The 22655-nt window shown below is 40.7% G+C and overlaps 1 protein-coding gene across 1 annotated transcript; it reads right to left on the reverse strand.

Annotated features, from left to right (window-relative positions):
- Window positions 1–1864: 1864 nt before the first annotated feature.
- Window positions 1865–18068, reverse strand: DAPL1 (death associated protein like 1). The gene is made up of 4 exons (XM_042451956.1): window positions 17911–18068; window positions 10586–10673; window positions 4853–4913; window positions 1865–2132 (listed from the first exon to the last, which is right to left on the reverse strand). Exons 1-4 carry the CDS (start codon window positions 17951–17953, stop codon window positions 2013–2015), a joined length of 312 nt encoding a protein of 103 aa, XP_042307890.1. The 5' UTR covers window positions 17954–18068; the 3' UTR covers window positions 1865–2012.
- Window positions 18069–22655: the final 4587 nt, after the last annotated feature.

Here is a 22655-nt window from a genome sequence, read left to right on the forward strand (position 1 = left end):
AGGGCGGTATAAAAATAAAAATTTTATTATTATTATTACCAATCCATGAGAGGTGACTATTTATTCAATGACTATTCATTTCAGTCAGAAATACAACTCAGAACCTCAAAAGCTTTGGGAATTCAAAATATCTACCAGAACACCTTTATCCACAGGCTTGTTGATGCTGCTGAAGCACTCCAAAAAATTGGTGAAGTAAAATTTCCTTTGCAGAAACCACGATTATGCTTTCTCCACAAAGTATATTCTTCTGTATGCTTATTCATTCTATAATGCATTCCCGTCATTAAGCTACCAAGCATGTAATTTCCTGGATCCTGCTTTTTAAAATTGGCATTGCATATTCTGCTTTCCAGGCATATTGAGGCCAATATTATGGATATGGCATACATTTGTAAGATCAGCAATTCCATTATGAATTTTAGGATGGTTGCTATATTGTCCTAGATTTACAGTAATTGTGCTACTCTTTCTGTACAGATCTCTTAGCAGCTGTTCAAGTCTGGCACTTTATGTTGTGCTTGATTTAGCTGCATGGCTCTTATTCAAATATTCTGTTATTTCAGTGTTGATGGTGGTGGTCTTCTTATTCTTTTTGCCTTAGTCTAATACACTTTTAGAGCATCCAATATTTTTGGTATCCACACCAAATCCCAGTGGTTATCCAGGGCTGACCATACAAGAAAGATCCTACTAACTTGAACCATTTTGAATATGTAGGAGGGCAAATGTCGGTTCCTACTCATTTAAGTACTTCAGTGTCACAAGTACAAAAAGAAATCTGGAACAGCTTAATAGATAGTAAATGGTCTTTATTTCATGTGAAATAGGAAAGTGGTGTCCAAAAACAGATGCTTCATGCTGCACCCTTTTCTTTTCAATCATAGGAAGCATCCTTCTGTAGATTCACTATGCATAGGTTCTGCTATGGTAAAACTGTTCCTGAGATAGCACATGCAAAGCAGCATGCTCTGCAGCGACTTGGTTGAACACACAACCTCCAAGTTGTATAGTACGTAATTTATTTTCCATACCAGTATAGCATATAAATGTTTTTTTTGAAAGCAAATAGAGTTTAGAATAAAAGTCCAAGATTTCCTCTATATTTTTCATCCTGTTAGTAGTGTGACATTATAAAAGGGGTAAGGATCTGAAGACAACCATTTGAGTTTATAGTATAGCCATTAACTTGGGAAATGCTTAAACACAACATAAGAAAAATAAAACTAAATGTACTTACAGACTTAGTCCAGTCATATACATGTGATAAGACATTTTTCCAAAATAAGGCTGAATCCCAGCATCATTTTGAGAGATTAGGGCCTGTTACAGACTGCCAAAATAAAGCTGCTTCGGGTCTCTTTGGAGGTATGCTATTTAAATGATGCATGGGTCCTAAGAGTCCGGAGGTCGCGCCAAAGCCACACTCCATTCCTAAGCACTGGAGTGCAGCTTTGGTGCAGCTTCCGGATTCTTAGGATGCATGCATCATTTAAATAGCATACTTCCAAAGAGACCTGAAGCAGCTTTATTTTGGCAGTCTGTAACAGGCCTAAAAGTGGTCTCCATCTTTCCTGGCTTACATTATTGCAATTAAAATATTCCAGGAAAGGTCCAATTTGTTTACAACACTAGTTAGTTTACACATATCACTGGACAGGTTGGAATGCATCAGCATATTTTTGAGGAGTGCAGTATTTCGTTTTTTAGGATGAATGAAGTGCCACATAATCTCTACCTCTCCAAGGACAGGACTTAAAGAAATCACTTGTTTATTCCTAGCTCAAAGTGCTGTAATAAGATGGTTTGGGAGTTTTAAAATGAGAATCTTATGAATAATATTATATAAAAAATGCTTTTGGTGAAAACAAGTGAATATATAGTTTTATTGCAAGAAAAATACAAAGTAGAAACTACCTGAACCATTTGGTCCATTTACTGCTTGCTTAGCTAAGTACTGTTTTGTTAAGAGTACGTCTTTCAAATATATGAATATTTTATTATACATCTTTTTAACATTTCCATGGCTGCTGAATAATGCACATTCTTTTGGGCAGTATAATCTTCTCCAGGGTGGGTCGTGGCTTTTGATGTGCTACTTGTGAGGCAGCTGGTGGAAGTTTATGTGCAAGCTGTAAGGTTAAAAAGAAAAGAAAAGAATTTGAATGAAAGTACACCCAACTATCAGTATTAAAATTCAACCTGGTAGAATATGCTTATTTACTTTGCATTTGATTTCTTGACCCGTCTAAAAACATTCAAAGAACAAGCAACCCCATTAAATAATTTAACATATTAAAGATAAAAACCATTAAATAGCCCCACAAGGAGAAAATAATGGTGGTAACAGTGGGAGAATCAAGAAACAAACAGATTGATAAACAGAATTTTAAATACCAAATGAAAAAGTGTAACAAAGAAACCTCCCACACATGAGAACATTTTGGTCCTTTGAATAACATGGAGAAGGGAACAGCAGATGATTATGAATGTAGGCATGTGGTGGTGTCTTTGTCTACTTCTCCCGGTCAGGTTTTCTTGTTTTATGACTATCTTTCCTGATACTTCCCCATCCTAGCAGCAAGCCTAACAGGGCAAGACAATGGTTGCCAAACCAGTGTTTTCTAACATTTACTCCCTTTGCACACTGTCAACCTATTGGAGCCAAGAAACACCATACTTTTTGGCTAGACTGTCCTATATATATATATACATTCTAATAATATCCATGGATTTTTCCCTGGCTTTTCAGGTGCATGGGAACAACCTACCTGCATATCAAGAGCAATAATTGTACACTAGGCCCTATGCTGAATTTGCCAAAACAAAAACCCTCAAACAACCTGACAAGGGGGTTCTTCACATTCATTCTTGCCTTGCAGTTGACTAGTCAGCTTCAGATTACTGTTACGTCCAATATTTTCCAGTCAAGTGGATGTTTTGGAGCAACCAGAAGCAATTTTACAGAACTGCATGCACTGTGCTCTCCCAGAATGGTGATTCTCGGTGTACTTATGAAGCTGGCCTAACTAAGGCCTGGCTAGGCATAAAGTATATTAACATTTCAGTAACAGTATCACCTTTCAGTTCTCTTCTAGTTGCCACCAATTTTGTCTAGCAGATATACTGTATTTTGTAATTGACACGGGGAGGTAAACTACTATCTTCAAGTCACCTGTATGTGCCTTTAAGTCGTCACTGTGGTGACCCCATTAATTCTATAGGGTTTATAGGGAGAGAATATTCAGGAAATTTGTCATTGCCTTTCTCTGAAATATAGCCTACAGCAGTGGTTCTCAAACTTTTTACCCTTGTGATCCCCTTTACATCTACATGCATCTCACACACCAACATAGTATACGAATAAAAATATTTTGTTGGCTTACTGTGTGTATTTTCGTTTACACTTCCATGGTATATTTATATTTCAACCTTTTATAGACTCTTGGCCCCCATGAGCAACTCTCCTGCCCGCCCCCAGGGTCCTGCCCCACAGCACCCAGTATTCCCTGACAATCTCCTTTCCAAGGACTAGCCAGGTCTAACCCTGCTTAGCTTCCAAGATCAGATGGGATCTGGTGCCTTGAGCGTATTTATACCTAATCTGAATACCCCTGGAATTCAAACTCATTTAACCCTATTATTAGAGGGATAACTTCTGCCGCTGCTGACCAGTTACTCCTACAGCACTAACAGCTGCTGACAAAATATCACCCTCCAAGCAGTTCAATCTAAACTGTTTCACATTCTGGGATCAAAAATATCTCCTGCACTCCCTTGGATTGCTACAAATACAAGTGAATGGCAAGGGGAAAGGAGCTATCTGGCAAGGAGAAGGAGGGGAGCAGCATTTGCTGTTTGAAGTTAAAAAAAAAGTCAAATTAATCCCTGTTGCAGCATCTGAAGGCTTCCAAATGGCCACATGCTAGGATTAGTTCGATTTATTCATACTGAGAACCAGGAAACATTCTGCAGATGTGTAAAGTGTAGCGCACAGCTTGAGCGGTGCCAGAATTGCTACAAGTTAAGTTTTGTCTCGGCATGTTCTCCACATCTGATAATACAGCATTCCAGTACTTTTCAGGCAGAGGAAACCTTGTGTTCTTTATGCCAGCCCTTTCCCTCCCAGGTATAGAATTACTGATAGACAGGACGATCCTTGATTCTCCCCTCTTCCACATCTTCATTTCAGCATCCATTCAGGATCCTCTGTTACACTTTCTCATTCCAAAGTTTTAATGTGATTGAGCTCAATCCATGAAGTGATATTTTTCACTGGCAGGTAGGTAGGTAGGGGAGTGTGGGTGGGTGTGATAGAGAGACAGAGAGAAACACAGAAACATACACAAAGTAAAGCCAAATGAAAGATTTATGCTGGGATATGAGTTGTAGCAATTCCGACACTCTTCAAATTGTGCTCTACATCTGCAGAATACTTTCTAGTTGCTCAGTTTGATTACAATGAATGAAGTCATGAAATGAAAGAAGTTCACTCTGATGACTCTTGCATAAAATACATGCATAATCAAAACATGCTTCTACCATGCACATTACCAATTGCCACAATAATTGGTAAACATTAGCTGTTTCATATAGCTTAGCTTTATGGGTAATTGCCACAGACTTCATCCCCTTGGCCCCAAGCACCCACCTTCCCTCCATATCCATGCACGGCAAGGCCCTGCCACTGGAGAATACTACTTCATGCCCTTAGTGAAGCAAGATGTGACCCAGAAAAGCATTCTTACAACAGATCTTGCATTCTCCAAGATTCTTTGTAGTTCTTGCTACAGACCAATTTATCTGCTTCTCTGAAAGTGGCATTTAATGTATTTGTTCATTAGAAACTTACTTTATCCAGTGTGTCTGCCAGCAAGACACTCATACTCTGCATCTTTAGGATATTAGCAGAGCTGTGAAGCAAAACACAAAAAAAAAAAATGTTAATCAGGGTTTGGCTGTTCATAAAACCATTCATGATGATCCGAGTCCTAACCTTCTACTTTAGAAAGTCAGCATAGCATAGTGGTTAGAGTGTTTGTTGGAGTATGACTCTGGAGACCAGAGTTCGATTTTCAGCTTGGCCATGAAACTCACTGGATGACTTTGGGCAAGTCACATACTCTTAGCCTCAACGGAAGGCAATGGCAAACCTTCTATGAACAAATCTTGCCAGGAAAACCCCATGATAGGGTCTTAGGCATGCCGTAATTCAGAAACGACTTGAAGGCACACAACAAACAACAAACTTCTATTTTACTTCACAGACTACTGTATGGCCAAGCTAAATATGCCTTTACATGATCAGCCCTTGTGTACTTGGTCTTTTGTTTACTATACAGCAGTTAAGGGAGAAGGTCCCCCCAACCAAGACTGAACTATGATTGAGGTGGGGTCAAAGGATTAAATGTACTTTTCCCCAATGCCATGATCACGATTCTGATTCCATCCTCATCAACAAGAAGCAATCATATGCTTATACAGTGGTACCCCGGGATACGAAATACCCAGGTTACGAAATTTCCGGGATACGAAAAAATCCCATAGGAAATAATTGTTCCGGGTTACGAATGTTTTTTCGGGTTACGAAAAAATTTTTGGTGCTTTTTTCGGCTTTTTCGCACGAAATCGCGGCTTTTCCCTATTAGCGCCTATGGCATTTCGGCTTGCGAATGCTTTTCGGGTTACGAAAGCGGCGGCGGAACGAATTAATTTCGTAACCCGAGGCACCACTGTACTAGTTGGGATGACCTCCTTCAGTTCTTGATCACTTATCTTCAGGAAAGTGCTGGGTATTCCAGCCTTCTACAAGATGGCACTCTCCCAATGTTTTGGACTACAACTTCACCATTTCTCATCACTGGATAATGCTGACTGGGGTAATGCAATGTTGTAGTCCCAAATACATGGATGTGCCATATTGGGAAAGGATGGTGTACCCTTTTGACTCATAAGGAATTCAAGTGACAAATGAGACTGGATAACATATTCTATACTTCCTTGAACACAACCAATGTATACCCCAGATGATTTAAGTCAAGCAAAACAAAAAAGGCCTGGGATGAATAAGCCAATCTTCAAACATATCTTTTACTATGTACAACATACAGCAAAATCTATACTTAGACGTCAAATATGTAAGAAACCCATGATTTGTGCACTGTTTCTATTATCCAGCCTTCTAAATTTCTACACAGTGATCCCTAGTTCTCAAGTGTTGCTGAAAGATGAGTCTTGGTTGACTCAGTCGTTTGAACATGAGAGCACAGCAGTGCTGAAGCGACTTCTGGGACTCTTACCTCAGAATAACTGATAGCACAAACAGCTTGTTTTTTGTTGCTTACCAGAACACTGCTGTGAGACCAGAATATGAAGCTACACTTGATCCACTGACAAGATTTCAGTCAACACATCTTTACATCCCCCATTTTAATACCCATTGCCTGATGGTAATAAATTGTATAACAGGTCTTTTGCTTAAAGGTTTTGTGCAGAGGAAGTGAATGAGTTCAGTTCCAGAAATAACATTTGCACAGTGAGAAGAAGACCACAACAGTTATTTTTGTGTGCAAGGTTTCACCTCAAATAAACATTTGCCTCAGAGGAAAATAAAAGAATTTTTAGCACTGTTGCACTGTGTGCTTAGACTGCCAAAGAATTTTGCAACACTTATTTCCAGTCCTCCAGGCATCCTTCTTCAAAACAAGAACAAAGTTTATGACTATGAATTTGATGTCAAGTAGCACAGAAACTTTTACTAAACTATTCCACCTTTGCCAGAACATTCTGCAGGAGCAGTTATAGTTTACAGTACAATCCCATACATGTCAGTTCAAAAGCAAGCTACAAACTCACAAAATGAGCTTAGGAAGTCACTGTCTTTCACCCCAAAGGGGTGGTGGGACGAAAACTATTCTGCCTTGAGCTCCTGAGATGAAAGGTAGAATATAAATTTAAAAAGGAAAACAAAATGATTCAGGTGTTTTCTATTTTACTGGACAATAGTACTGAACAGCATCACCCAATTATCCAGAATACAGCTAGCAGCAGAACTACTGGGATGTAAAAGAACACTTGTGAATGCTAGTTCCAAGGGAATGAGGCTGGTAATGTTATAACCTTCACAAATCAGCTTTTTTTTTTTTTAGGAAGACAGAAGTCAAGAAATATGGGAAATAAGAGGGAGCCTAGCTCACAAGCACCCAAGATGGCAGCTTAGTTTCATCACTCCATAACTCACCCATCATTTAAACTTTTCAAAGCCTTTTTAATTTGCATTTACACTCTGACAACACTTAACTATTACAGAATAAAACCTGCTCTGGACTTCACCACTAATGCTCCCCAAGAACCTACTTTCCTTCCAATAGACTCATAAATCTCTGACACAGGTTTGAAGGGTTCTGGCAAAGCAATGGGTTGCTTGAACCGGTGCAGATGCCAAAAGCATGCAAAATCCAGCCAAAGGAGCTCCCTTTCAGAAATTCAGTGTGAAGCTACTGTGGGGCTAGGTGGCCACACTGTAGCATAGCAATTTGAAATTAATTGCAGTTTCAGCAAAATCTGGAAAGTACAACACTCAAAGTTTGGACAAAACCTGCATGACCAAAGAGCTGAAGACCTCTAACAGGTGACATCTAAGTGAATCAAGGTGGAAGACAAAAAAAAAGGGGGGGAGGGGGAAGAAAAAAAGGAAAAGCCATGTGTTGAATCTAGGGGCCCAAACAGATAAGCCAAAACAAAGCTGCTTCAGGTCACTTTGGAGATATGCTGCTTAAATGACGCACGCATCTTAAAAGGCCAGAAACTGCACCAAAGCTGGCACGTGGCTTTAGCCTCTTCCAGCCTCTTGGGATGCATGCATCATTTAAATAGCATACCTTCAAAGTGACCTGAAGCAGTTTATTTTGACCTGTTTGAGGAAGACTAGTTCAGGTGGGTTTGATGGGTAAATCTGCCCTAATGTATAAGCACAAGCTGGCATATTAAACAGACACACTCTGCCCTGGGACTGCATCCCAAGACTACCAAGCAGACCCAATACATTATCAAGCACTTTACACATTGTGCCAGAAAACACAGATCATGTGAACACCAAATGATTTTAGGTTTATAGAATGTGAGGCAATGTAAAAATATAAATATGAACGTCTTTCCCCTTAAACCCTTTGCAAATGCAAATCCTTCCATCTTCTGATGACCTTGCTACTGACCATCTTAGGAAAGTCTGCATTTTGACACCTTTGCTCATTCCCTGTGGAATTAAGCTGCAACTTCAATAACTACATTGCAATTAGTGAGATCCTTGACACTTCAGTCTCACAAGGCTAAACTCCCTGATGGCGAGGAGGAAGAACACATACTTGGCCATGGTGTTTCCTGGGAAAGGATGAGAGGTGGCCTCTTCAAAGAAAATGAAGAAAATATCAAAACATTAGTCTCTTTCCCAAGAAGTAGTAGAAGGCAGATCAACACAGTAATCCTATTATGTACTATTCGGCTATGCAGCCATTTTATCACATCCCAAGGATATTTGTTTTATGTGAAGTTGAAAGCTTTCATGGCCGGCATCCATAGTTTCCTGTAGATTTTCTGTTTTCTGTATGTTTTCTGCTCTATACCAGTGTTTCTCAAACTGGTTGCCTCTTGACCGGTGTCAGTCCCCAGGTCATTGGTTGCCACTTCCTGGTGAGTTTCCAAGGGGAAAATAAAAACAGATGCAGCTAATGGACAAAAATATGGTGCTGGTCCCTGGCATGCATTGTTGGTCACTCACATCTGACAGCCTGAGAAACACTCCTCTGTGCTATCCTTACACATGTCCTAATAGGAATAGTTTTGAGCTGACCAAGTCTGTTACTCTGAAGAGGGTAGGTGAAGTTGGAGAGGAATTAAAACAGCTTTTGCCAGCCTTCACCTTTTTCCCAGAGAGTGCAATCACTTTCTACTTTGAGATCCTCCCATATGCCAGCAATTTATTAGGTAATTTACTTCAATTCGTTTGTGATGGTGTTAATTTTGTTAATAACAAGGGTGATTCCCCCCCCCCTCCAACTGGGTCTACCATCTTGCATGTTCTTGCCAGAACATGTTCTCCCTCAAGTCTCAGATAAATTAACAGTTTATCATGCCTTTTAATATAAACAAGCTGACAAAAAGTAGATTTGAATTCTCAAGTATTTCAGTCCCACAGCTCCAACATCTTTCTCTTTCAGGAGACTTAGCCACAATAAACGAGGTTTTTATTGTCTACGATACTGTGCTGGTGGCTCCTTCACATTGAAGCAAATGGGGCAATGGTAATTTATTGTAAAAAAGTATTCCTTTACACTGTCAACATAATGATGTTGTGATGGGAAAATTCAGATTTGTTGGGGATGAAACTTAGAAAGAAAGTCACTGATGGTTCATACAGTGTTTCTGATCAGACAGAGCTGTTTCAATACTCCTTTCATTCTGGGGCTGTCATATTGACTGAAGACATGAACATGATGCTTAATCAGAATCTAAAAAGAAGTCCTAGGGCACCCAGGCCTGGAAGGCAGACATTATTATCATCTGTACAGTCACTCAATATTTTCTTACTGTTGTGTGGAGGGACAATAATCAAAAAGGTCAAACTATACATTAGCTGACGTGGGGCTGTGGCATCTGGTCTCTTGTTCTTTTGTGTTGTCTGCTTATATTTCTCTGCATTGATTGTTGTAGTAATTCTCTTTATCATTGCACACTAATCACTGAACAGTAGCTTTCATGGTTCTGACTTTGTTTGTTCCTTTTCTTTTGCTTCTCGTCTTTCCTTTACTGCTTGAAGCATTTCATCTGTCATTCATTGCTTCTTTTTCTTTTTGGCCACAGACAGCTCTTTTCTGCTTTTCTCCTTAACGATGTCCCTGGCTTCTGTCCACAGCTTTTCTGGTTCCAGGTCAGGTAGTGCAAATTCTCAAATTTTCTTTAAATTTTGTTGGGATGTTCTTCAGATTGTATATTGTTATGTTGATGTCATCTTCTTCAGCTTTATTCTATTTTTTGATATTAGCTGTTAGTGATCTATGCTGCAGTCTATGCCTATTCTTGTTTTCGCTGTGGAAATTGAGTTTTTCCATCTTCTGTTACCTATTATGTAATCTATTTGATTTTGTATTGGCCGTCTGGTGATGTCCATATGTACCATCTCCTCTCTGGTTGTACAAAGAGTGTATTTGTGATTAACAGGTTGTTGGCCTTGCAAAACTATCAGTCGCTCTCCTGCCACCTACTACTGTCTTTCTTGCTAACATACAGTCATTGGCAGCTCTCTCCAAGTAATCTGTACCTCAAAACAAAACTTTTCACCTTTAGGTTGAAGTGTGAGCATGTTTTGCATTCTGAATATAATAATAATAATAATAATAATAATAATAATAATAATAATAATAATATACTACATGCAGTTTTCTCATACTGAACATGTTCTGATTTGTTTTCTTTCTGGTTTCATTGATATTACTTGCATTGGTTTACTTTGGTAGTACTGTTATTAAGTATACCATTCAATATTAGAACACAACAGAAACAAAAAAGGCAAGCATAAAAGTGCACATACTTTGTCTTCTCCTTCCCAGATGATTTGGAATTTTTTTCTGCAGGTGCATTTTCCATCTTCTTGGAAACTCTCTTGCCTCCAGCTTTGACTGTAGGGGAAAATTGTGAGACATGCATAATGAGTGTTTCATTAGTAACTGGCTTGTCTGAAGCCAAAACAGGAACACTTCTGCTGAATCTGCATTAAGAAACATAGGCAAGAAACAACATTTAATTCAAAAGTAACTTCCTTCAGGGTATGCACATGCACCCTTTTAATACATACTACTCTAGCACATTGGAAGCTGCCAATATACTGACTCGTCTCAGACAGACTGCTGGTCTATCTGGTTTAGTCTCTTCTTCTAGGCTTCAGACAGCACTTTTTTACAAGCCTTATATGGTTATATCTATACCTGATGCCTGGAATTTGGACTTTAACCCTATTGCTGGTCCCTACTAGGTTAGGCCACTGAATCAATGGGCTTTACCCAAGTGTTGGCTTGCTATTCAGCAATCAATTCAGCATGTCTCCTCTAGCAGGAATTAGTAGGCTGGAATAACAACAAAAATACAGTGGATATGAAGCCACATTCATCAGCATTATTAACACTTTTCCTCTCCCCCTTTCATGAAGAGGTCATTTGTGCATTCGTATTACAGCCCTATTAAGTGTTGGCTGTTGTTTAAAAAGCATTTAATCATGGCTATCACACCTCTTTCCCATGCCCCTCATACACAAATCATATCAAGGCTTGCAGTAACCAGGGTTGCAACAAGAATTTTGTTTTCTAGATAATGGTTGCAAGTTGTCACCTCTTGTCTAGCTCAGGCGTGAGCAGACTCCATGACAAACAGTACAGAATTTATCCAGCCAAGATAATCCAGAAACTTGAAAAGGTACTTCTTGTGATAACAGTTAGAACGCTGATAGTTAAATTCATCAGATCAAACAACAATTATGTTCTGTTAGCAAGCCTGTCAATCAGAAAAGCAATTAGCACCAATTAAAGCAGCAGCAGCAACAGTTCCCATGTTGAGCAATGTCAAACAAATTCATCTTTAGAAGCATGCAGAAATATTTCACAAAAAAGTGTTTCAATAGTGTAAAGATAGTGCCAAAAATGTATCTTATGCTGTTCAAAGGAAAGACAAAACCTGGGTCGCATTCTCTCATTTTAGGGCATATTTGTACCCTGGTTCAATCTGTGAACAGGTTGGTTAGTTGTGAACTACATGTTTTCACAACAACATTGTGGATATAGAAATAAAGTGTCAGGGTCTACTGAGTGTACAGTCTAAAAGTTTTGAGACAGTTCCACGTCTTACGAACAGGTCTTGTTTTGGTAACAATATATGCCCAACTTGATACAGTATTTAAATTCTAGCATCCTTCTTTTCTCTCTCACACTAGTTTTCAAGGCAGATTATAGTAACTATAACATCAAGAGGAAATGTTTAACCAGGAACATGCTTCAGATAGGCACACATAATAAGAAACAAGATTAAGATAGTTTTATAGATTTTTATTCCTTAAAAACAGTGTTGTCATGATGGCAGTTGGTGCCCGCTGAATAGCCATACGCTAAAGAGAACAGCCCTTCTCCATAAGAAAAACGTACCATTTAGATTTTGTGTTAATTTACATGCTGCATCAAATGAATCCCATTCAGCTAACTTTTTTTAGTCTAAAAAAGTATGACAGGTGCCTCAACTGGGCCAAGGCCACAACAGATAGGGAGGCATGTTTCTCACAGCTGGTTCTCTGCTAAACCTGCCCCCCTCCCATAACACAACTAAGCTTCTCTCTATTGGCACTAATGGCATTTTTCTTCTCTCAGACCCTGCTGGGGGAAGGCAAAAATTCAACAAAAAGAAAAACACAGTTGGGGTAATATTTCAATAGGTGTAATTGTGCATCCAAACTGGATCAGGCCTTCCCTGCACTTATTTTACAGTAAAATAAAAAGTAAAGTTTAGTTACACATTATTTAACACAGCATGTAGCTCGTTTCATTTCAGATGGGGGGGGGACTAAGGTGTTAAATGCAAGGCTCCATAAAGGACATAGGAAAGTGGATGACCTTTTCATATGCCTAGTGCCTAGGCTTGCATCCTTTGAGCATGAGATAAACACATTTTTAATTATTCAGACTTTTAAAAGTATTTTAATTGCATTGCTGTTGGTTAACTAGATTTCTTATTTTTTTCAACAGTTCTGTTCTAGTTTTAAAAGCAATTTATTTTATTATGTTTCTAATAAATTAAGTCACATTGCACATTCTTAGGGAGAATCCCAGCATAGGATGATTAAATATCACAACATCCTCTTGAAAGGAGTTCCTAGCATAAAGGGATAGTATAAAAAATGAGTTATGGGAGGGGAGGTAATTAAGCTGCAGTTTTGTAAGAGTTGTTAGGGTTTTATGAGGTTTTTTTCATATTGAAAAACTAGTTTGAGATTTCAATACACTTTAATTAATGGTACATTCAACAAAAGTTTTTTTTAATACTTGTTTTCTTTCTTTTTATCCTAGCTTCCTTCCAAGGCAAAGATAGCATTCATGCCTGGCCTGCAAATTAGGTTAAGGTTAAAGTGACCTGAAGGCGGGTTACAAACGGCCCTCAAGGGGCCGTTTTCCCGCCGCCGCCATTCGCTGCGTAGGGAAGCCCCAGCTGCCAGACCGCGAGGCTTCCCTGCGCAGCAAAAAAGGAGCGGCGAAATGCCGCTCCTTTTTGGAATGCGGAAGTGGCGCCGCGAGGGGTGGAGTGCGTCCTCGCAACGTCACTTCCGCCGCGACACGTCTGGACGCACAGCGTCCAGTACGTCAACATGGCGGCGCCCATGTGGATGGGCACCGCAAAAAAGTACGTGCTCCGCGCGTACTGCGACAAAGGGCTGTCAGGAAGATAAGAACCTTCCTAACCCTAATACGGCCCTTCCTAACCCTAGTACGCGCGGAGCGCGTACTTTATGGCGGTTTGTAACCCGCCGAAGTGTCCAGCCTCAGCTAAGTTTACCTAGTTCCTAGCCAGCTAGTGTGGTGTAGTGGTTTCAGTGTTGGACCAAGATGCTGAAGGCCTGGGCTCGAATTCTGGCTTGGCCACAAAAACTCACTGGGTGACCTTGGACAAGTCACACTCTCTCAACCTCAAAGGAAAGAAAGGGCAAGCTCCCTCTGAAGAAATTTGTCAAGAAAACTCCATGATAGATTTGCCTTAGGGTCACCATAAATTGGAAACAACTTGAAGGTACTGTACAGAACAATAACAACAACAACTAAGTTCCTAACCAATTACCACTCCACTTCCCAGTGCCTCAGGGGAAACTGGGAGCCTTATTGCATGAGACAAGTAAATCACAACTCTGTCAGAATAACACCTTCAGTTGGGACACTGTCCCTCTTCTGTTGTTCTCCTATGAGAGACTATTTTAAAAAATACAATATAAAAACACACACACACACACACACAAACTTGTTGATGACCTCCTTTCCCACTTCTGTTCTGTTATGCTTTCCTGTATGAAAGTTCAATTGCATTTTATGCCGATTTTAGCTGGGCAGTGGGGTGTGAGTTGGGAGGGAAAACATAGCGATCCGGGGAAAAGAAGACGGCGTGGACATTTCCCTTCAATTGGAAAAGTAACTGTGAGAAACCTTTAAAACTTTTTTTTCTCTATAGAAAAAAACCCATTGCCAAATAACCGCTCCCGCCACTGGGGCTTTGTCAGGGAAGCCAAAACCTTGCTCATTGTACTCCCACCACCCCACCTCCTTTTCCAGCCCTGTTTGAGTTTCTGTGCCAAAACACACTGCAGAAATAATCCAGTCTGACACCATTTTAACTTTCCCTGGCCCAATGCTTGGGAATTGTAGTGTTGTGAGATATTTTACCTTCTCTGTCAGAGAGCTCTCGTGCAATAACAAACTACAGTTTCTAGGATTCCTGAGCACTGAGCCAGGGTACTTAAAGCAGTGTCAAACAGGATCATTTTTTGCAGTGTGTTCTGAACCTCTGTTGCTACAATACTATGATGACCATGGTATGCTAACACCTTCAATCTTTCTCTCACTGACTTTCACAAGTGCCTGGAAATGTAAGACCAAAAAAAAGTGTCTTACAGTTTTAAAAAAACACATTTATTTCCTTAGCCCTCTGCCTCCTCCTCCAGACATACTCATTGCTGCCACATGAAAGCCAGCAATAAATAGATCAGAGAGATGGATCAATAGCTGCTCACTTTTCTCTGTAAGCAAGTCTAGGAAGTCTGAATTATCCCAATCAGGAAGCCCCAATAACAAGAGGGGAAAGGCCCCTTTAATGGCAAAACTGTTTCCATTTATATTTTGGTGAGTGTGCCAAGCAATGAAAAGAGGTGGGGATCACGACTTGGAGGAGGAGTGGGTGGGCAGTCCCAAATGCTGTTGTGTGAGAGAAGGTTTTGTAATCCTGGAACAGTTCTGAAGATGTGCAAGGAAAAAGAGCAATCCTGATTGAACAGCATTTTTATAGACAATGCTATTGCAACTGTAAGAGAGCCTCCTGTGATAAAGTCCAGAGATTAAATAAGAACACCAAGGTTTGCCATCTCAACCATGTGCTTTCAACTATAACAGTGAAGGTCAATGAGAATTGTACTTATCTGGAAGGCACTGTATTTTGAAAAGAACCATATATAAAGAGATCTTGTAGCACCTTTGAGATTATGGTCCCAAATACAGGGCAGAAATGATCCAGTTTGAGGCTGCTTTAACTGCCCTATCTCAATGCTAGGGAATCCTGGGAACTGCAGTTTTGTGAAACATTGAACCTTCTCTGTCAGAGGGCTTTGGTGCCACAATGAACTACAGTTCCCAGGATTCTCTAGCACTCAGCCCGGGCAGATAAAGCGGTCTCAAACTGGATTATTTCTGCAGTGTGTTTTAGTCCATAGGCAAGACTCAGGGTTCGAATTTTGGCTCAGCCATATAAACCCACTGGGTAACTCTGGGCAAATCACACTCTCTCAGCCTCAGATAATGACACTGGAAAAACCCATCTGAAGCAACTTGCCAAGAAATTCTCATCATAGGGTCACCATGAAGGCACATAATAACCACAGAGGTCCCAAACACACTGCAGAAATAATAATTCAGTTTGAGACCACTTTAACTGCCCTGACTCAATGCTAGGGAATTCTGGGAAATGTAGTTTTCTAGAACATTTAGCCTTCTCTGTCAGAGAGCTCTGATGCCACAACAATCCCCAGGACTCCCTAGCACTGAGCCAGGACAGTTAAAGTGGTTTCAAACTGGATTATTTCTGCAGTGCGTTTTGGACCAAACTGAAAAAAAGAAATAGGTGACATGAGCCTGTGTGGACTTAAAGTGAAATGCATCTGAGGAAGTGTGCTTAAGTCTAGAAAAGCTCATGCTGCCAACTTCTTTCTTTCAATTAGCCTCAAAGGTGCAACAAGATCTCTTTACATACTGATTTTACAGGCTAACATGGCTATATCTTTGTACTTGGGAAAGTTGTGATAGTGGGATGTTGACTCCTAGCAACAGTAAACACTGGGCTTACCCAGAATGAGTAACCTCCATTTTGTATCTCAATTCAGTTTTTTTGCTCAAATTTATAACACCATTTTGCATACATTGTTTGTGGGCAACGTCCAAATAGGAGTCAGTCATGAGATGCACAGGTTGCTCTTGTCATAAGCACTATGCTAAAATAAACAGAGAGGCTATGAGCTGAAGAGGGATGTATGTGCACCTGAGCCAATACAAAGTTTGTTCACATATGTGTCATCAGAGTAACCAGAGATCCTTACTGCCAAGGAGGACAAGGCACTGCAAAAATGGAGGACCTTCCAGACAAATAGAGGCCATTAGCCAATAAAAGCTCAAAACATATAAATTCAGGCTTCTTAGTGATGTGCAAGAAGGAGGCCATTTTGGAATTCCTTCTGGAGAGAAGGCTGACATGGAGGGCATGTTGGGGAAAAGGAGGACCTCCAGTCACCCTGGTGTGTTAATGTGGTTTGACCCCACTTTAGCTGTCATGGCTCCATCCTACAGAATCCTGGGATGTGCAGTTTGGCAAGGCACCAGCACTCTTCTTGCAGGGAAGGCTGAAGACCTTGCAAAACTAAAAATCCCAGGGTTCCCCAGGATGGAGCTACAGCACTTGAAGTGGTGTCAAAATGTACTGTTTCTACAGTGTAGATGCACTTGTTATCACTCCTAGTACAAGCTTTCCCCCCATGCAATACACTGGACACTGGGTGAACAATGAGTGCCACTAAACTTTGGGAAGCGTTTCCCTCACAACAGTGGTGTCACTACGGGTGTGTGGACCACACCAGGTGACACCCTAAAGTGTGTGTGGGTGTGTGCAAAACCACTGCTCCTCAAACCTTTGGCACAAATTGGCTGCTTCCCTTTAAAATGCTTTAAGAGATGTTGGGAGTGAGGGAGAGCATAGTGGGAGGAGAAAGAAAGGCCCCGGAAGATTTTAAAATTACATTTCAAATTTCAAAATTTTACTTTAAAAAAATTAAAAATTAAATTTTTTATTCTAATTTTTTCTTTAAAAACATCACATTTTAACCCAGTCTTCACTATCTATATGTAAATACATTTAGGTTGTGTGTACGCTATTGCAATTTGAAGGCAAAATTTTAATTTTGCTAGTTGTTTATGTCACAGCCATTAGCATTGAATTCAGCAGTATATGGAAATTACAATTTATGAGTAACATTAGTGCAAAAAAACCCAATCCCAAAACATTACTAAGGGTTCTGTATGGTTTGAAATGGGCTGAGAGAGTGTGACTTGCCCAACATCAAGGTCAAGGAATAGTAGTGTCGTTGTGTACAGAGATCTTGTAGTGGCACCTTTGAGACTCACTGAAAGAAAGAAGTTGGCAGCAGGAGCTTTCCTAGGCTTAAGTCTCCTTCCTCAGATGCATTTGGATATAATAATAGTAATAATAATATAGAGAGATCTTGTAGCACCTTTGGGATTCATGAAAGAAAAAGTTGGCAGCAGGAACTTGCCTAGACTTAAGCCTACTTCGTTGTTGTTGTTGTTATGTGCCTTCCCGTCGTTCCCCGCCCACCCTCTTGTGGGGTTTCCTTGCCAAGGTGGGTTCAGGGAGAAGGTTTGCCACTGCCTTCTTCCCCTGAGGCTGAGAGAGTGTGACTCCCCCAAGGTCACCCCAGTGGGTTGCTATAGCTGAGCAGGGATGCCAAAACATCCAGGTTTTCAGGCACATACACACCCACAATGCTCCATCTGTGGGAGATCCTGATACAGTACATGCCCCTGATGCCCTGGTCCTCCTCCCCACCACGCTTCCTACCTGCAGGCGAGTGTCCCTTTCTGAGTGCTCCCACCTTCGCCATGGCTCCCTCTCTCCAGCTGCCAGACTCAGAGGCTGCTCTCTTCTTTTATAGAGGAGGAGGGCAAGAGAGGAGCTTCAGCCAAACTTTGGGCAGAGTCACGTGGCCCCTCCAGATGTTTGGGGCTCCTCCTCTTCCCAGGGAGGCAGGGAGGGAGGGAGGAGGAGTTTGGAGCAGAACAACATCTAGACTGTTCCAATTTCCAAGCCTGATTGGACTTGGAAGAAGAAAGGAGGGAGGGTCAGGAATCCCACTTCCATGTTCTAATCTAAATACTTAGGCTGCTGCATCCCCATTGCAAGAAATGACCCACTTTGACACCACTTTAACTACTGCTCTGGCTGTCTGCTCCATGCTATGGAATCCTGGGGTTTGTAGTTTGTTGTGGCACCAAAGCTCTCGCACAGAGAAGGCTGACTGCCTCGCAAAACTACAGATCTCAGGATGCCATAGCACTGACTTGAAGGCACTGGGATTTGTAGGTTTTCTTAGTGGCACCAGAACTCGCTGACAAGGAAGGGTGACCATGACCATCTCACAAAACTACAACTCCCAGGATCCCACAACATTGACTTGAAAGCATTGGGATTTGCAGTTTTTTAGTGGCACAGAGCTCACTGACAAGGAAGGGTGACCATCTCACAAAACTACAACTCCCAGTGCCATCAAGTCAATGTTATGGAATCCTGGGAGTTGTAGTTTTGTGAGATGTTCACCCTTCCCTGTCAGTGAGCTCTGTGCCACTAAAAACTACAAATCCCAATGTTTTCAAGTCAGTGTTATGGAAACCAAGAATTTGTAGCTTTGCAAGAAATTTAGCCTTCTATGTCAGAGAGCATAGAACTGTGCCACCAACAAACTACAAATCCCAATGCCTTTGAGTCAGTCTAATAATCTGAAGTTTTGTGAGCTATTTAAACTTCTGTGTCAGAGAGCTCTGGTGCCACAACAAACTACAAATCCCAGTGCCTTCAAGCCAAGCCAAGAATTTGTAGTTTTGTGAGACATTTAGCTTTATTCTGTGAGTGCTCTAGTGCCACAAAAAACTACAAATCCTAGGATTCCATAGCCTTAAGCCATGGCAGTTTAAGCAGCGTAAAACTGCATTAGTTTTGCAGTGCGGACGCAGCTTACATTTGAACAGATGGTTCAGCTAAATCATAAAGTCAACAACAATTCTGAATTAAAAATACTCTTTTTAGGTAATGGCCACCATTATCAGCTACCATCTCCCGTAGTGTGGCACCAGCAACTGGATGGTTCATGTTATTAAACTAAAAGTAGACAACTCTAATTCCTTTTTTGAACTACAATTCCCATAAACCCTTGCCATTGTCTCTTCTGGTTACAGCTGATGGGAGCTGTAGGCTATTTTAAGAGACTGTGATTTCGACTGGCCTTTGGATCTTAATAAGAGAAGTGGCTGTTCTTGCTGTTTTTGGGACTGTTTTCATTTTATTTTTTTCAAAGCTGCTTTTAAAATTGCATTTAGAGCTTCTTCTTTTTCAAAGAGAAGCCTTAAGTGTTTTTAATGGCTTTTAGTAATTAATATTTTAAAAGGATTTTTACCTACTGCATGCTGCCTCAGGGGCCCTGGCAGGTCAAGAGGCGATAAAGAAATACCTCAAATAAATAAACAAAAGGCCAAAACTAAACCACAGTGTAACATAATGTCCAGACATGGTCAATACATGGGGTTTTCATTATTTCGCTAGCTTTTATTTACTCTTCTCAGTTATTTGTTGGCAGTTATCCCATCATTTATATATTGTCTTATTCTAAACTGTGTTCCACATAAGAGGGTTGTTGTTGTTGTTGTTGTTGTTGTGTGCCTTCACATAATTTGTGACCCTATCCTGGGGCTTTCTTGGCAAGGTTTCTTCAGAGGGGGTTTGCCATTGCCATCCTCTGAGACTGAGAGAGTGTGACTTGCCCAAGGTCACCCAGTGGGTTTCCATGGCTGAGCCAGGATTCCAACCTTGGTCTCCAGAGTCGTAGTCAAACCACTATGCCATGCTGGCTCTACTACTTCTACTACTACTACACTACTAACAGCAGTTATGTTAATTCAATATAAAATGTAAGGGGAAAGGGAAGTCTCAAACAGTTTTAAAAAATAAAGGTCACATTCCTTGGCGAAAAGTACTCTGTATGTGTTTGGAGCAGGAGTGGAAACGTGGCTGTTCAGATGTTGGACTGTAGCTCCCAGCACTCCCCACCACAGACTGTGCTGAATGCTGGGAGTGTTAGACTAGTTCAACATCATCTGGAGGACTGCATGATTACAGTGATTCCCAAACTTTGGTCCTCCTCCAGCTGTTTTAGACTTTAACTCCAGAAGCCTCAGGTAGCTTGGCCAATAGTTAAGAACTCTGGAACTTGAAGTCCCAAACATCTGGAGGACCAAAGTTTGGGAACCACTGGAAGAAACAAGAAAGGATCAGTTATCATTCTGCCATTATGTTGTTTCTTTAAATAACAGCTTCCCTTCTGAGCCCAAAGGTACTCAGAGGCATCTCCTCTCAAAGCCATAGTGTTCTCCTCCTTTTTGGGGGGTGCTAGTCCCATCAGTCCTAGTCAGCATAGCCTATGGTGAAGAATGCTGAGAGTTGCAGTCCACTTTGCCCACCCTTGCCTTGGTTGTGTTTCTAGAAGTATGTGTGTTTTCACAGACAAATGCCAGTTTGGAAGAAATGGTTAGAATTTTTAAAAATAAAACAAAGCAAATTTACCCCTGATGTGAATGCAATTCTGGCAGGTATCAAAGATGTGACCATGTTCCCATTATTTAACATGTAGACAAAGATAAGACTTTTTGTTGAAGAATGTCCACAGGGGAATTTACGTAAAAGATAAATAAACGTAGGAATGCAAAATTACAAAATTATCCTGAATTCTGAAGAAAAATAGGAATGGCCAGGAAAATTGTCTTTTTTTCAGATGTCCCTTTTTTGGACATTTGAGTATAAAGTATTTTAGAGACCCAGTATGGCATAGTGGTTTGAGCACTGGACTATGACTCTGGGGACCAGGGTTCAAATCCCTGCTGAGGCACATACTTTCAGCCTCAGAGGATGGCAATGACAAACCTTCTCTGAAGAAACTTTCCAAGATCACCCTGTGATAGGTTCACATTAGGCCTGAGGGTCACCATAAATTGGAAATGACTTGAAAGCATACAACAACAACAACAACAACAAGATAAAGTGTTTTATTATGTGCTTTGTCAGATTTTTTCAAATCAATTAAAATGGTGACAGTCCTAATGGATTGCTGCAAAGCCATAGATTATATAACATATCCTCTGACGTTGCACAGATGGAAACTGGAACAAATGGCCAAGCAACATCGAAGTATGGTCAAGATGGCAAAAGGTATTAATGAGGAAAAACAGACAAAGCAGAAAAGGCTGCAGCAGTTGCATTTGACTATGGCCTCTTACATATTGCCAAAATAAAGCTGCTTCGGGTCTCTTTGGAGGTATGCTATTTAAATGATGCATGGGTCCTAAGAGTCCGGAGGTCATGCCAAAGCCACACTCCATTCCTAAGCACTGGAGTGCAGCTTTGGTGCAGCTTCCGGATTCTTAGGATGCATGCATCATTTAAATAGCATACCTCCAAAGAGACCCGAAGCAGCTTTATTTTGGCCGTCTGTAACAGGCCTATGACTACTGGGAAAGGTAAGATTCCCCCTCATCTCCTATCCACTAAGTAAATTGTGTACATAGTACTTTTCCGCTTTGAACTCAGTTTGCAGGAATGACAGTTAGCCAATGGAAAATTGGATGGAGGAAAGAAAAACTGGGAGATTTTAAAAACAACCAAAAAAGTGGGACAACAGCGGATTGATCAAAACTGTTCCTGCCAATTTGGGACAGTTGGCTGGTATAATATGATCACAGATTTTTCCATGCTTGATAATGCTTTGCAATCCTGCAGCAGGGATATGTAACTTGCATCCTTCTAGATGGGGTTACAGTGCAGTTCCTATTAGTGCTTTCCTGTATATCTAAGTGTGAGGGACAATGGGAGTTTTTCAATCTAATTAATATGAAGAGCAACAGATTCCACATATCTGTTCCAGAAGATTGCATTTGCAATCTTTCACGAGAAAGAAGTGCAAAACTCAGTTGTGGAACCATTCTGCCAAAGCATACTTTCTGAGATCCTTGTCCCCTACATCTAAATTTGCTGATCACATAAATGTTTAGTTATATGGTGTGAAGAGGCCATCGATCCCATACAACATGAACAGATTCTGTTTGACTCTGGAAACTACCTGGTTACCACACTCGTTCCTCAATTTGGCCCACATTTATGTATTTGACATGCTGGATTAGAACAGTTTAGAAGCAGAACAGACATTGCAAGTTGTGGCCAACTTTCACTAATCCAAACTCAACATTTTGACATCTGTGTGCATTCCTGGAAGAAGGTTTTTGTTTTTTTTAAATAGGGCTGTCATGCACAGTGAAGTGAAAGAACAGTGTACTTGGAGTTTATCTTGCCTCAGAACAGGAGTTTGGAACTTGGCCCAAGGCTCTGCCATGGTAAACATATTCTGGGTTAAAGAAAGCTGAGCTGTCTTGCTCACTAGTCTTACTGCTGAACTGTCTATTGTGCTTACTATGATGTCCTGCCATAGGTATAGTCTTGAAAAGATTGTTTAGATCTCAGAAAATGGAAGGAATCAGCTCTTCATA

The sequence above is a fragment of the Sceloporus undulatus genome, chromosome 1 (assembly GCF_019175285.1).
Source record: "Sceloporus undulatus isolate JIND9_A2432 ecotype Alabama chromosome 1, SceUnd_v1.1, whole genome shotgun sequence".
NCBI classification, from domain to species: domain Eukaryota; kingdom Metazoa; phylum Chordata; class Lepidosauria; order Squamata; family Phrynosomatidae; genus Sceloporus; species Sceloporus undulatus.